This window comes from Aulonocara sp. 'chitande type north' Nkhata Bay, linkage group LG8 (assembly GCF_057382095.1).
Source record: "Aulonocara sp. 'chitande type north' Nkhata Bay isolate Kocher_YH1m ecotype deep benthic linkage group LG8, A_spYH_male_GT1.1, whole genome shotgun sequence".
In the NCBI taxonomy this organism is placed as follows: domain Eukaryota; kingdom Metazoa; phylum Chordata; class Actinopteri; order Cichliformes; family Cichlidae; genus Aulonocara; species Aulonocara sp. 'chitande type north' Nkhata Bay.
In genome coordinates, this window is record NC_141351.1 from 25,890,542 (window position 1) to 25,906,244 (window position 15,703).

At 46.4% G+C, this 15,703-nt stretch overlaps 1 protein-coding gene across 2 annotated transcripts in view; it reads left to right on the forward strand.

Moving 5' to 3' along the window:
- The window catches only part of LOC147324091 (glutamate receptor ionotropic, delta-1-like), a 599,369-nt gene that overhangs the window by 545,893 nt on the left and 37,773 nt on the right, over positions 1–15,703 (forward strand). For both annotated transcript variants that reach the window (XM_086304561.1, XM_086304562.1), the window contains exons 9-12: positions 12,790–12,891; positions 14,761–14,883; positions 15,193–15,267; positions 15,353–15,692. In XM_086304561.1, coding sequence (XP_086160687.1) covers positions 12,790–12,891; positions 14,761–14,883; positions 15,193–15,267; positions 15,353–15,692 — 640 coding nt within the window. The remainder of the gene's footprint in view (positions 1–12,789; positions 12,892–14,760; positions 14,884–15,192; positions 15,268–15,352; positions 15,693–15,703) is intronic.

Sequence of the window (15,703 nt, forward strand, 5' to 3'; positions counted from 1 at the left end):
CTCTCCGACTCTTTCGGGCAATGATATCCTCATTTTTTGTGCTTCCCTCGCCTTTTAAACCATGTCTGATTCTGCTAGCGACATGCTCGACGCTGCTGTCCTCTCCAGCCACGATCAGGAAGTCATCTGACTCCTCACCTGTGAAACATGCTAGCTGAACGAGGTCCTGTGTACTCTTAGTTAAACTTTCTCAACAAGCCTCCATTCCTGCTCTCGCTGCTCCATCAAAGAGCATCGCTGATTGATGTGGAAGAACCAGGAAGTCTGCTGGAACCGACTCCAGTATTAGTAAAGGTAAAGCGGTCCATACAGCGGAGGTTCTCTTCATCCTCCCCCGTTAGCCCCCGAGATTACAAATAGCACCTGATTCAGATCTCTGACTCTCACTCAGGGGGCTGTTCTCCCCGGACCTCCAGCCTCCACATCCTCACCACAGTGTACCCTGTCATCCAGATCTCCCACTTCCCCACTGCACTATCCCTGCTTCGCTTGGGTCAGCTAGCTGTGCACAAAGTCTCTCCAACATTAAACTGACGTACATGTAAAGATCTCAACGTTAGCCTAGCAGTTGTTCTCCAATCATCTGATCCATCCCTGTGCAGACATGTGTCCATCAGTGAGTTTGAGGTTGCCTTTGGCATTTACTGACATTTTATGCACAGTTTATCGAGAGCAAAGGCGAGACCTGGATGCTTATCCAGTACAGAGGGTGCTCTGTTGGTATCCAGCAAATTTACCCTCTGCACTTCATTGTCAACAAGCCTCTGCTCCACCTGCGGCCATATTGGGCTCCGAGCTTCTCTAAGCCCTCGACTACCCTTTACACCTTTGGGTTCGACAAGTCCAGCTGCTCCTTCTCTGCTTGCCATAATTCCCATTGAGCTGTTCTTGCTCAATGGCCCCTCAGTCAATACTGTCAGGCTGATTAAGTTAGCTCGCTGCACAGCATGTCTGTCAAAAGCCGGCATCGCTGACGGTAGGGCTGTTCGATATAACGATATATATCGGATGACGATATACAAACGTCTGTCGTTTCATTTTATGCTATCGTTTGTTTCGTGGTGTCGCAAAATAAACTGTTTAAGGCGATATGTTTTCATGTTTTGATTTCACTGTAGTGGCTGTATTCATTTGTTAAAGTTCTCTCTTTCTCTTATATTTAATATAACCACACTACGGACGCACAAGCGCCTGTTTTTATGGGTTGTCGTTAGCACCAACGACGGTAACAGCATCGCGTGTCCGCTTGTTTATTTTCCACATAAACCTTACAGAATAAAGCTCAAGATCCTGTTGAGACTTTTCAAAATAAAATGAATCACGTGAAAGATGCAGATTATTTACGGATGAGAAGCAAAAAACCAGGTGCTAAAAAATAAAGCTTAGACTCAAACGTTAGAACAGGCTTTTCCCCGCAGCACGCCATGTGATAAATACTCAAAGAAAACGGCGCCGTTACAACTTATGTCTAAAAATGTGTCGTTTCATGCATCGTTAAAACTCCAGCTACATGACGCACAGCTGGAAACACTTCATGCAAGTCGAGCTGCCCGAGATTCACAGAATTTACAGAAAATGTTACATTTTTGTGATTTATATCGTTATCGGACGATAGATGTCTTATATCGGGACGTGAGATTTTGGTCCTATCGCACAGCCCTGACTGACATATTCAAAATCGTCCCCCATTCATCCATCCCTGAATCCTGATTCTGGGTCTGAGTTAAATTAATGTTCAGATGCCTGTGTTCGATCCAGTCTCCAAAGCGCTCTGTTGGATTCTGTTAAACTCCCCTTTCAGCTGAGAAAACACTCGGTGCTGCTACCAGTCTGGAGGTTTTAGGCATAACTCACATCTGTGGAATCCCTCAGTCGTCTCTGTCGCTTCAGTTACCGTCCCTGCTCGGTCTCCTTAGTGTCACCATGCCCATCACTGTCCCATGTAGGAACTTGGTTTTCCAATCAGCGATCAGTTGCGTTCCCCTCTTTACTCTCGCTGGCTGTAAAAACTGCTCGGCTGGATTTTTGGAAAGGTTTGGGTTACATGATGCTCCGTTGCAACAGTAACATTTGGAAATCCATTTGCATTTAAATGTGACACCAAGAGATCCGAGCATCCATATGTGACAGTTTGGAAGTGTTATGACAATACTGAGTCATCTCAGTGTTATAAATCTGGTGTGTTATGGCGCCATTGCTAAAGGACACACTGAGCATTTATGAAACTCATGTTTGATGCCCTGAGAATAAAAACTGCTCGTGCTGTTATTATTTTGCATGTCTGGCTTCATTTGGTGAACTCGATCAGAAACATTAGGAAAAAATGGACGAAAAGTTCAGCAAAAATGTTAAATTGGGGAAAGTTTGACGTTAGCAGTTGTTGAGCGGTTGAGACTTCTCGCTTTGGACCAGAGGTCACGGTGGGACCTTCGGCTCTTTCTCTGACGGCCTCCATTATTTATTTAAATCAGCTACGTAACGTATTCTGTGGTGAAGCCATCAGTGTCAGCTAAGACGACTTCACACGGCAGAAAACAGGATTTTCCGAATGTTCGTAATTCAGTGAAGGTTGAATATGAAGCGCGGCTCTGCGGAGTCCCTGCAGCAGCGCTAATTATCCGCCACCCACCAACCGTCCTTTAGATGAACAAAAAAGGTAGAAATCAAAAGCTGGCAAATACACACACGTGTGCACTAATTACCATTCGTATCACTGTTTCCTTTGAAAAGGCCCCGGAGAGCGTAACTTTGTGTAGATTAGAAAAATCAAAGCGGTTTCATAACAGTAAAATGCATCAGAGAGTCTCCTGAGAAGAGTGTGGAGTAGAAATCCTGCTCAGCGTGCGTGTGTGTGTGTGTGTGTGTGTGTGTGTGTCTGTGTGTGTGTGTGTGTGTGTGTGTGTGTGTGTGTCTGTGTGTGTGTGTGTCTGTGTGTGTGTGTGTGGACCTGACATTACTGTGTTTGTCTGTCCTTGGAGAAAATCTGTTTACTTCAGCAAAATCTCCTCATCCAGCTTTTGCCTTCGCACTTCACGTGTGCGCGCTGTGTGGGTATTACTGCACACTGTCTCCCATTAGTGGAACATCATACGTGCTTTGTGTTGAAGTGCTTCACTTTCAGAGTGAAGTTTATTGATGATAATTTGAGTTCAGTGACAGTGCGTCACTGCCTCGAGCCTAAAACCAGCGTGGTGGTGTTAAAGTGGTGCAATGAGCTCCACATAAAATTATATGAAACAGGACACGTTTTTAGTCAGTGTCAGACCGACAGGATCAACACGTGCCTAACTTTTACCATGATGACCAGAGATGGCGCGTTACTGTAAACCGATTACTTTTTTCAAGTAACGAGTAAAGTAAGGGATTACTACTGCAAAAACGGTAATTAGATTACCGTTACTTTCCCGTAGGAACGCTGCGTTACTGCGTTACTAAAACCGTGATTTTTTTGCGAGAATGTCTCACGACAGTGACGTAAGCGAGTGCGACGTTCATGACAACAGCTGTGTGCAGATCAACAATGGATCACATATCGAGTGCAGAGAGAGTATGAGCGTGCAGCGTTTAAAGCGTGGAAGTACTGACCTTACTTTGAGTTTGATTCCATAAAAAGTGACAAAAACATTAGTGTCCGCTGTGCGTGGGAAGAAAACTTCTTTTTACAGCGAAAAAACCCCTAAACTTCCAACAAGCACCGAGTAGCTACGACGTAATGGGAAACTCACAGAGAAACTCGCGGATTCTTCCACTGACCGCGGCACACCTGCACCAGGGTAAACCTCCGCCTACCCCACTCCTGCTTTACAGGTGAAAATAGAGCAACAGGACCGCTGAGTCTTTGACTTATTTTATTTTCTGCTGTGTTTTACTTGCATCTATTTCAAAGACTGAGTGTAAACACACAAAATATTTTATTTTATGAGCTGGAATGTGCAGAAAATAGGTTTAAATATTAAACTAATTTCTTCCAGTCAGAGAATGTTGCAGATAATTAAATCTTTGCTTGATGCTTAAAGTTAAAAGATTAAAACTAATAAAACAAGTTTTAAAAAGAGACTTTTCCATCTGATCACATTTTATATGATGATTATGCAGAAAAAGTAGAATTGGGCTGAAAGATCTATCACTTTATCAGCTACTCAGGTTGTACATCGTGTTTTTAAAAAGTAACTAAGTAATTAATTACTTTTGAAAATAAGTAATCAGTAAAGTAACGGGATTACTTTTTGGGGGAGCTAATCTGTAATTAGTTACTGATTACTTTTTTCAAGTAACTTGACCAACACTGATGATGACAAACACATGCACAGACAGTGAACACAGCACAGCTGGAGATCGCTTCATCTTTGTCCATGTTTGCAGAAAGTTCCGGGCACAAAGAGTCCAGCCGATAAGCTTTTCTGTGGTGCGTGTAACCGTAGCAAACATGACCGCAGACACTTTTCTGGATATCAGAGAGCTCGCTCGGTTCTTAATGGGCTTAAATGAAGAGGCGGGGCTCCTTTGATTATCCTGGCCGTACGTGCTCGGCAAAGTGCCGCTGGGTCGACCGGGAAAGATGATTTACTGCAGATAAACAAACAAGGAGCCCACACTTAATTACAGAAATAAGAAGACGTTACAGTAGCCGCCCACACGGCGTGACTGACGGGGGATCTCTGGGACATGTATAACTGCAGTGACAGCCGAGGGAAGATGGGCCCAGTGCTGTAAATCTCACCCTATAAAAGTCCATTTAAATCTTTAATCAGAAAAGGGATGTGGAGGAGGTGAAGGTGTGGAAGTAAAAAAAAAGAGGGGGTGGGGGGTGAGAAATGGTAGCAAACGCTGGCATTTCACTCCGCTGTCCACGGGGGAGTGAGCTACAGAAATACAGCCAGTGCAGCCTTTCAGATGACAGGAGGGGGAGAGGCCTGACATTTGAGGAAAAGGAAAGAAGCCGAGAGGACGGGAATAATGCATGAGCGCCGGCGCTGCGAGTGAGGGAGAGATTTATCCGCCACGTTGACCTCCACGGGGAGGAGAGCACGACGTTAAGACAGAAGGCGGATGTGAAGTGAACACTGTGTGGAGCGTTTCTGAGGATTCCTGAATTGACAGGGATTTGATTTAAGCCTCACTTCATCAGATAGTCTGTTTTAAATTGAAACCTCCTCGCTAGAGACTGAAAAGTCACCGAGTCGAGTCCAAACACTGGCTCGCCAGCAGAATCCAACCACTGCAGAACAATGACGCAGCTTTCAGGAGCCTTCTTCTCATTATTTAGCGTTCGGCCCATCAGTGGCAGTGTGCAGCTTGTGGCCTCGTCTCCATGTGCACGTTACTTGGACGCCGGGGTAAACATGATTGAAGACCGAGAGTATGCCTCCTCGTGGTGGTGAAACCCCCTGGACGATGCAGAGAAACTGCTTAGGGATGGCTCAAGTCGCACCACGACAGAGAAAATGTTGACCTGGCCTCTAATTTCCCCAGATGTCCATTATCCATCCGAGACCCAGCTTCACCTCCCAAAGATCCCCATTGCTCACATTTATCGTTATTTAAAGGAGAGTAGGTGGAAATAAAATAATATGTGGTAAAGCTGCACCTGGTGAAGATTCATACATTCATTATGTAATCACCGAATTACTGCTGAGGTCGGTTCACTACGCTGACAGCCCGGGATATAAAGAAAAGAAGAATGACAGTAAGTAATGAAGTTTCCTTTGGAAACATGTTCACATTCAGAGTTTTTAAGAATTAGATGAGGGTCGAGTTTCACAACCTAATCATTTCATGGCAGGACGCATGAAAGGCTGCAGACACTGCAGCTGAATGAAAAGCAGCCGGTTCATCACTTCATGCTCGGTCAGAATCAAGCAGTTTTAATGAAAGTCCCTCTTTTTTACTCTGTATGTGGGCAAAACAGTGAGTGGATGAACCTTAAAAGACCTCTTTGGTGCTGCCGGAGCTTTTTACAGCAGTTTTAATGCAATTATTGGACAAATAATACATCTGCTGTGCGCTTAATGGTGCGAAAGGACCGTCTAGGAAGTCTGACCTCCAGTTTTGCTCAGTGAAATTCTCCGTTTATTTGATTCATGGGTGTAGCTTCGCATCTAAAGCCGAGCTTATACTCTGCTGTGGCCACCGGGGCACGTGCATCACGGGTGGCTGTAGCTCAGGAGGTCACCTACTGATCGGAAGGTCGGTGGTTCGATCCCTGGCTCCTCCAGTCTGCATGTCAAGTATCCTTGGGCAAGATACTAACCCCAACTTGCTCTCCGATGCATCCATCGGAGTGTGAATGTGTATGAATGTCGTTAGAAAGCACTAAGTGTAGATAAAGTGCTCGTGAGAATTGGGTGAATGAGGCATGTTGTATAGAGCTTTGAGTACTCCGTGAGAGTAGAAAAGCGCTGTATAAGAATCAGTCCATTTACCATCACATCCATGATGAAATGTACGTCACCGGGTTGGGGTGTGCTTGGGTACGTTTCCACAGAACGCTTGAACCATTTGGCATCAGCTGATTAGCCTAATTCTTTGGCTCGTAAAACCGTAACGTTGTTACACTTTGAGGCCTGGATGTCACAAACCAGTGGGTGGCGCCACCTTCCTGAAAAGCCGAGGTTTGGCCTTTTAGACTGAGATTGTTGGTGTTCGTCAGATATATGGAGGGATGATGTGTCTTTAGCCAAGTGTTAGCAGATGTACAAATGGTAGAAAAGCACACAAAGTGTGAGCTATGCTGTGAGTTTAACACCTGAAAAGGTTTATGCTCGGCAGCATTGCTCTATTTGTGTGTCTCGACATTTAATGTAACCTTTACCAACTCGTTTGTTTTATTGTCATTGCAGAAAGATAAATAACATCAGGTCCGTTATTAATGCTTGAGTCCATCCTTACAGTATATAATCCCTGTACTCTGCACACAGTGCAGCTAGGTTTGTGGGTATTAGTTTGAATCATCAGTTTGTTTTCAAGAAATCCAGGGGACATAAATATGAATTAATTGAATAAAAGAAGCGTCAGATATGGTTGTGCTCTGAGCTGAAGCTGTTCTGAAACACCAACCGTCCCTCGACACGTTCTCGGAGCACGCCTCATATTTTTGTTGTGTCCTCGTGCTCTCATTACCGGCTCCCCTCACAGCGCAGAGCAACGTGGCTGCCGTAAGTCAGCAGAACGAGCTGCAGTTAGAAAGACAGGCCGTTCGCCTGGGACTGTCTGGCATTTTGGAAAATCTATTTCTGCTATTAATAATCTAATAATTGTCAGGAATTATAGGTGGTGTGTTCACGGTGATGTGCAGCTGGGCCTCTTTGGTGCAGAACAAACTGCCTTCGTTATTTCTTCAAAGTTTAGTTTTGTTCAAGTGCAGTAAAAAGTGTTGATAGCCAGAAAAAAGACCATTTTCTTTTCTATCGATAATTAAAAGCAGATAAAAGAAACATTTTTCAGCATTTGTTCTGCTGGGACGTAAAGTCGTCCTCAGCCAGTAACCCCAGCAGGTCAGCTGACCTGGGTGCCAGCTGACTGATGACTCACTGATTAGCCTTCTACGTAGCCTTTTGAAAAACCTTAAGTATAGCTCATGCAACTTAAGCAATTTGAGCTGTTTAGGCATCCATACAGTTACTGCAGCCTCTGCAAACCACTTGGCAACCCCCCTTCAGCCAGGACTGTGTCACTGTTACAGCTGCTGTCGTTCGTGCTTGGTTTCCGTCACTGTTGCCTCTTACTCAAACATAGCTCCTTCACAGCACTGATTAGCATAAAGTGTTTTGTCTCTTTTGATCTTCCAGCAGCAGTTAACAGAGATCTGGAGCTCAGAACAAAAAGTAGGCTCCTTCTCCTTCGGGCTGTGTGGCTCAGGCTTGTTCTCCGTCCTGCAGGTCATCTATCACATTAGCATTTAGCAGCAGCTTTGTGTCAGTCCTGAACAACGGTGTGCTGCAGTGCCCCGTTTACAGAGACCAGTGCTGCCGGGGAGCGAGCCGAACTACAGCTGGGCTGTAATGAGATGCTTGGGCTGTGTTGCTGTGCCTGCTCTCCCACATCAGTGCTGCGTTAAATCCTCACAAAGACGTCGCGCTCCTGTCTGAAAGTTTGAAACTAGCTTTTGTAACTATGTAACTAATATTTGTTTCTTCCCGTGTTGTTAGCTTCCTTTGGCTCAGTTAGCTGGCCTGTTGAGAGACACAGCAGCTCATAAAGCCATCTGCCATCTCAAGACCCTTCAGTTTTCCCAGCATGCCACTCCTCCCTTGATGATGTGGCATCACGCGCTCTTACCGTTGCCGTAGCGCCTTCTCTTCTATCCAGTCATGTCTTCCCTTTCACACCCGACTTCCCTCTGATTTACAGATGCACTTTCTCCAAACCCAAATCCCAGCAGAGAGCACAGCTGTGCGTGTTTAGCTTCCAGGGGAAATCATCCTCACTCTGCTTTTTCTTTAAACTTCTGGTGCATGTCTTCATATCAGTTTTGATTTGTGAGGCATTAAATATAATTGTGTGTTGGCTATGTGTTTACTCAAGCGAAGCGGGAAAGTTAAATGAAGGATTGTAAAATGCGTGCAGGCTACACGACACCGCCTTTAAAAGAAAATCACACTTTCCATTGTAGCATTAACATTTAATGCCATCTAAGAGCCTGCAAAGCCTGAAGTATTGCATTTGTAGGACATTAAAGGAAGCACCAAACGTGAATCGTGGACTTATTTCAACCACAGCCGCCGAATCTGTTCACGAGTTTGTGCTGCAAACACACTTAATAATGCGACAGGGACGGCGATGTCCCATTCTGGCCTGCAGGCAGCAGACGTCCCACCGGCTCTGCTGTGTCTTACTGTCACTGACGACCCAGAGGGAACAAAAAGCACTTCATCGCTGCTGGGAGGGGGGGGTCATATTCTTCTTCTTCTCTTCTGGTCGATTTCAGCGCCCGCTGCGATGGTCCAACAGTTCAAATAAGAAAAGACTTGAAGCGGAGCTGGTGCTTCAAACTGTGGAGATTATTTCTGTGTGTCTGCGAGTTAATGAAGACCACCCCACTGTGTCACACACATAAAGAAAAACGAGGGTCTGAGATCATCTAAAGGACAGCGCTGCTCAGAATAGCTCCATGATTATTAAACAAGTGCTCCCTCCTTCCTTCCTTCTCCGCCTCCTTCCTCTCATCTCCATTTAGCCTCGTTCTCTCCGCTTCCCCATCAGCCTCGCCTCGCTCGCCGCCTCGCTCGCTCATTCTGTTCATCTCATCCTGAACTCGTGTAGACGCCGTGTTTGTTTGCAGGGCGTGAGCACGGAGTGGGCATCGTACAGGCTGTGAAGCCCTTTGAGACTAACGTGATGTTGTGTGACACAGATTATTAGACTTGACAGACTCCTTCCTCATGTCTGTCCTATTTCTCTGTTTAAACTATAAACACCAGCTGTGTCTGACGCCTGGTACCACTTATCAGTTTTTGGTGTGCAAAGCTAAATCCAACCATCAAAAGCTGGATTTTTCCAAGGCCTGAGAAGCAACCAGAACTGCAGTTCCACTAATGTCCACTCGAGGCTGGAGCCAAACAAGGAGAGCACTGCGAGACAGGATTAAAGCAGAAAGTTCGGCATGGCTGTAACTAACACAACATCTAAGAAGTCAGTGTTTTGGTCAGAATGAATGCAAACACTTGCAACAGGAAGTCAGCGATGACTATTTTATGTTCTGGTCACCTGGTAAGAGGCGACCTGTCTCCAACCATCAGGGTCAGGCAGTCAGACTGATCGCCAGCGTGTTGCAGTCAGTCGGGCCTGATTTAGACTTCGGTGACTCTTTGTACAGCCCACCATGTAACCTGTGTCAGTGTAAGTAAGTTGTGTTACTTACACTAAGTACCAAACAGACCAATCACAACAGTCTTGGGCCGCATTGACCTGACGTGCCGTTACGTTTCTGTAAGTGTGAGCAAAGCTACGCCGCAGGTCACGTCGCTGGGTTTGGAAAAAGGTTTGTGGTTAAGACGTAGCATAAAATCCCGGTCAGTTTACATATGGATCACGTCTCTTTGCAGTGGAGGGCTCAGCTGGCTGTATTCTGAGTTAAACTGCTGTCCTGCAGCTTTTACGTCACTATTTGCAGATTTTTGAACTTCTGGTTCAGATCTGTGAGGTCCTGGCTGGATGCTGGATGTGATACCTGTATTCCAGACAGATGCCTGCCAGGTTGACTCATTCGGTTGCAGACTGATAGCAGACTGACTTTGTCTCATTGCTGTCTTTCAGTAATGCTTTAACAAACTGTGTCCAAAGTGAATGCTGAATACAGAGGATGAGAACAGCACCTACATATCTGATTTTTAATGATATTTTTCCTGCTTTCCAAAGACGATGCAGCAGCCGTGCAGCTTTCAGCTGCTCGTTACATGTGACTGCAGCACCATCATTAGCAAAGCGGTTGGTTGCAGGCGCTCGTGTCGTGTTGGCAGCGTGTCACCGTGCGACCCCGGCTGGATGTTTACAGCTCCACGCATGACAAACCGCGCCGCGTGTTTAGCTCAACAACGCTAATTAAAACGTCCTGTCAGAGGTTAGCGAGCATGCTAACGTTAACCACCGTCTAACATTAGACACTGCACGGCTCATCGCTCCGGCTTCTAAGCACTGACCAGTTTTTTCCTTCCATAGATTTCTTTCCCCATTTATTATGATCCTGCATGAAGCTGCTCGTGAACTGATTTGTGTAATTGTGCAACACAATGAGCGTGCACTCATCACGGAGCTGCAGTGAAGCTGTTTCCTTCACAAGAAGCAAAACTGCTCAGCGTGTGCAAACTGAAGTGGAAGAGAATCAAACCTTCAGCCTCCACCATCCCACCTGATCGATACATCTGTGTGTGTGTGTCTTCAATAACAAACAGAAACTCACACACCGCCTCCCTGCACAGGAAGGACAACACAAGGCTGCTTTTGTCTGTTTGTGTGTTTCCATGGTGACTGAAACAACTGAAAAAGGCACGGACGAACGCAGAGAGCTAAATGGACGGGGAGGCTCTAATGGCAAAGAGCTAAAAATCAAAGTGAAAAACGCGCCTGCTCTGACTGAGGGAGGTTATCGATCCTCGGTCTGCTCTGAAAATCTGTCCCCACAAGTCAGAGCGAGTCCTTCACAGAGATGTTTGTGTCAGACAATCAGATTCAACATGGAAGGAAAACTCAGATTTTTAAGGTTAAACTCTAGAGACTAGGGCTGGGCCATATCATACCGTTCACAGTAACACCGGTGTAATGTTGGGCAAAGATAAGAAAATGAAATATGGCGATAGAATATGGGTAAAACGCGCATGCGCAGTGCCTTTGTTTTCATACGCACATGGCGGCGACGGAGAATGAGAAGAGTGAAAGTGGATCGTTGAATGAAACAGATGAACCAGAACTGGTTTGTAAACATGCTGCAGCTTCACTGGTGTGGAACTGGTTTAGCTTTCGTCCGTCAGATACACAACAAAGCACTATTTTTGGTAGCGCATGCTAGCGGGCCGTCCTTATTACCGTGTTGTTTGGAAAATACGGCGCACTTAAAATCAATCCTTTGATTTTTCTGAAAGTCGACAGAGCCCCTTATAATCCCGTGTGCCTTATGTATGAACTCTGGTTGTGTTTACTGACCTCGAAACCATTTTATGTGCACGGCGCTGGAAAATCTGTCAGATGTTTCAGTACGACTTTGCTAAGCTTAATCTGAAGCTCTTATGAAAGACTTCATTTCAAACTTGTGTTGGATAAGTAAGGAAGTGCAGTATTTGTACAGATATGAATACTTTGTGCCCGGCTCGTCTCTCACTGACTAACTGATTGGTAACTATGCCAATAAAATACAACATAGACTCTTGTCTTATTAATGAATTCATGTATTTATTTTGATTTGACCAAAAGAAAGATCAGTAACTGTCTGACCTGCTTGGTTTTTAAGTTTTTAAAAGGATGGAGCCGCCGCCTCAGACTGTACTCAGTAATCAATAATGTGAACCTCTCTCTGCTGTGGCTCTGAGTTGTGTTCAGCTGCTTCCTGCATGGACAGGTGAGTTTGCACCTGTGAGTGAGGAGTGTCTTTATCGGCTGATTTTTCATGAAATCATGAAATAATAAAATCTGAATTCTGACTTTGTCGCCTGTTTGTGACCCGTCAGTGAATCTGTCCGTTTTTATATTTTTTAAATTTACTCAAAAGAAGGGGTTGCTGTAATTAGATTACTTTATGCAGGCATAGAGAATTACATTGAAGCTATTATGGGATGCTCGTATTAACGCACTTCATTTTCATTGTTAAGCTTCAAAGGGGAGAATCTGTAAGAGGACTTCATTTAAGTGAGCCGTGATGTGTGAGTGTGCTCGATGAACTCGTGATGCTGTCTGAGAGGCTGTTTGGGCCTCTGAGAGCGCTGCTGGAGCTGGCGGGAGGTTTTTAGGGGGGCTGTGGACCTAATTAGGTCAGGTTGGTTTTGTGTGTGGCTGGAAATGTGCACAATGAAGCCACACCGGAGTGGTTTTCTGGCAGGCTCTTATTTTGATTCATTTAATACATTTTTTGGCCTCATTGTCTCCGTCTGATTCGCAGCGGCGCGCTCTGAAACCTGATGAGGCCGAGGAGTAAATGGTAAAATTGCAGCCTGTGAGCCGGGCAGCATGATTCCACCGCGCTTTGTTCCCCGGGAGGGCTGCTCGCACGCGGACACACGAACCGATCGCATCTCAGTGTGCTGCGGCTGATGTCTCCACTGTACATTGTTTGTTTACAGTCTGTCTCCTGTTGCCCCGCAGCTCGCCACGTGGGACTCGGTTCACGGCCTGAACGGCAGCCTGAAGGAGAGCCGGATAGAGAACGGCATGCAGGGAGTCACGGTCAAAGTGGTCACGTTGCTGGTAAGTGGACGCTATCGTGGACACAATCAGTCGATCCATCTTCCTGTAAGAAAGGAGAGCACAAGCTGACCAGAAAACACGAGGTCAAAGGTCAAGACTTTTCATTTCCTCATAGTCTTCTTATTGTAAGCAGAGGGGTGGTCCTTTGTGATCATTAGAAAGAAGTAGGTTTAAGGGTCCCGGTGACAGCAGAGTAATCGGGGTAATCAGAGTAATCGGGGTAATCAGAGTAATCAGAGTAATCGGGGTAATCAGGGTAATCGGGGTAATCAGAGTAATCGGGGTAATCAGAGTAATCGGGGTAATCAGGGTAATCGGGGTAATCAGAGTAATCGGGGTAATCAGAGTAATCAGAGTAATCGGGGTAATCAGAGTAATCGGGGTAATCAGGGTAATCAGAGTAATCGGGGTAATCAGAGTAATCGGGGTAATCAGAGTAATCAGGGTAATCAGAGTAATCGGGTATTTCAGACGTCCCTTCCTTCAGCAGTGTTTGGTGTCCTCGGTCAGATGAGATTTGTTGGAATCCGAGGTTTGGTGCTCGGATGCCTTGTGCATGATAAAGATCTGCAGTAGCTGAATATCTCTTGTTAGCATTCACTGATGCTCCCTGCAGCTCCAAGAGCGTGCGATCCAGAGGAGGGCGGGCGCTGCATGGCGAGTAAATCAACAGCATAAACAGTGAAGCATCGCAGCGCCGTGTTTACATCCGTGCTGCTTGCGTTACGATGGATAGATCCACTCCAGGGTTGTTGTACTTGTTGTTATTATTACAGCATTTTCAGTTCAGTCCTTTAAGCGTCGGTTCAACTGCGTCTCAAAAATATCAGCACAAAATAAACCCCAGAGAATCCACAGAAAGCTCTCAGCCAATAGAAGAACTGCTTTGTACGTTTTTAGGTTTGGTGTTTGATCAGCTTCGAGTCTCCGCGCTCGCTCGTGTTTCTCGGTCTAAGCAGCTCCTCAGGTCGCTGTGATTAGAAACACCAGCAGCAGCTTCCTCCAGCACTTCCTCTCGTGCCGGCACAGCGGCGTGGAGACGCAGGTGTAACCGAGCGAGACTAATACCTTTACCCTGCCATTCATCCACTGCAGCTGCAACACTTCAGGTCTCGCGCTGCCAGAAACCTGCCCTCAACACTTTAACCACCAAACTCGGCACCCGTGCTTCTCTACGGAGAAACACAGCATGTGCCTCTGTGAACCTTCTTTATCCCGAGCACGCTGTTGTTTTAGGCTCTGCTCAGAGTCAAAGCGAGCCTCTCAGCGTGGCCTGTGGGAACAGCCCCCGCAGTCCCTGATTATTAAACATGGAGGTTCGTGTCATTCAGAAGCTGAGGAGACGACGCCTTTCTGGGAATAACTGTAGATTGTGACCTGCCCTGTATTAGCATCATAGCTAAACGTGTGAACACGTCCTCTCCTGCAGACACCTGGTGCAGCCTAAAAAACAACCAAGTGAATCCAGATGATTCTGTTTAATATCTGAGATCGAACGGCTGAAAAGCTTTGAACAGAAAGACAAACGTTGTCTTGTTGCAGCACATTAAAGGCAGCGTCACATCGCCCTGTTGTGGATATTCAGTCTGGGCTTGCAAAGCAGATTTTCTCTTTAGTGCAGCTGGAGCCGAGTAAAGTTCAGCTTTGGGGTATTTTTGCATTTTTTAGGTCCATTTCTAAGATGCATGAAATGAAACTTTCAGCTAGTCAAACTCAGCTGGAGAGTTTTCACCGTTTGTGCGCTCTCCTTCTAAAGGCTGACAAAAGTTGATCTCGCTCTTTGTTTCTCGGTGTTTTTGCTCGGAGCTGCAGTTTGTTGAACGCGCAGCATCGCTCGGCCCTTTTCTTCACTGCTCTTTCTCACTGCAGGAGGATCCTTTTGTCATGGTGGCGGAGAACATCCTCGGGCAGCCGAAGAGATATAAAGGCTTCTCCATCGACGTCCTGGACGCCCTCGCCAAGATCCTGGGCTTCAAATACGAGATCTACCAGGTGGGGCTGACCAGCAGTCTGTCATTTGGTTTGAGCACTAACTCAGCTTCACCTCAGCTCCAAACTCACCATTTAAAATACCGTTTAATTTCATTTATTCAGCACCAAATCACAACACCAGTCGCCTCAAGGAGCTTCACTGATTATAATCTCCAACTTTCCTGTTATCTCAAAGATTCTTGACAGAGCAGCTGTCAAACAGCTGGCAGATCATCTGCAGAGGAGAGGCTTTTGTTTTCGGGCCGATATAAACGAGCTTCTGAGACGTTGGAATAAACTCGCTGATTTTCTTCTTCTCCTTCCTCTCAGGTAGCGGACAGTAAATATGGAAGTCGGCTTCCCAACGGCTCGTGGAACGGCATGATTGGCGATCTAATCAACAAGGTAGGGCCTGCACCACCTTTCTGTTCTCTTACACTCGGTCACTTTGGAGCGTGAACAAAAACCCTTCCTCTCCCTCGCCCTGCAGAGAGCGGACCTGGCGGTGTCCGCCATCACCATCACGCCAGAACGGGAGAACGTGGTCGATTTCAGCAAGCGCTACCTGGACTACAGCGTCGGCATCCTGCTCCGAAAGCCCGAAGAGAAGATCAACATCTTCTCTCTGTTCGCACCCTTCGACCTCGCCGTCTGGGCCTGCATCGCCGCCGCAATCCCCGTGGTGGGAGTGCTCATATTCCTCCTCAACAGACTGCAGGCGCTGCGCTCCTCGTCCCAGAATGCACCTCCCGGTCAGCCGGCTAACGGAGCGGGGTCGGGCACCCTGCACAGCGCCATCTGGATCGTTTACGGAGCGTTCGTGCAGCAAGGTGAGCGAAAG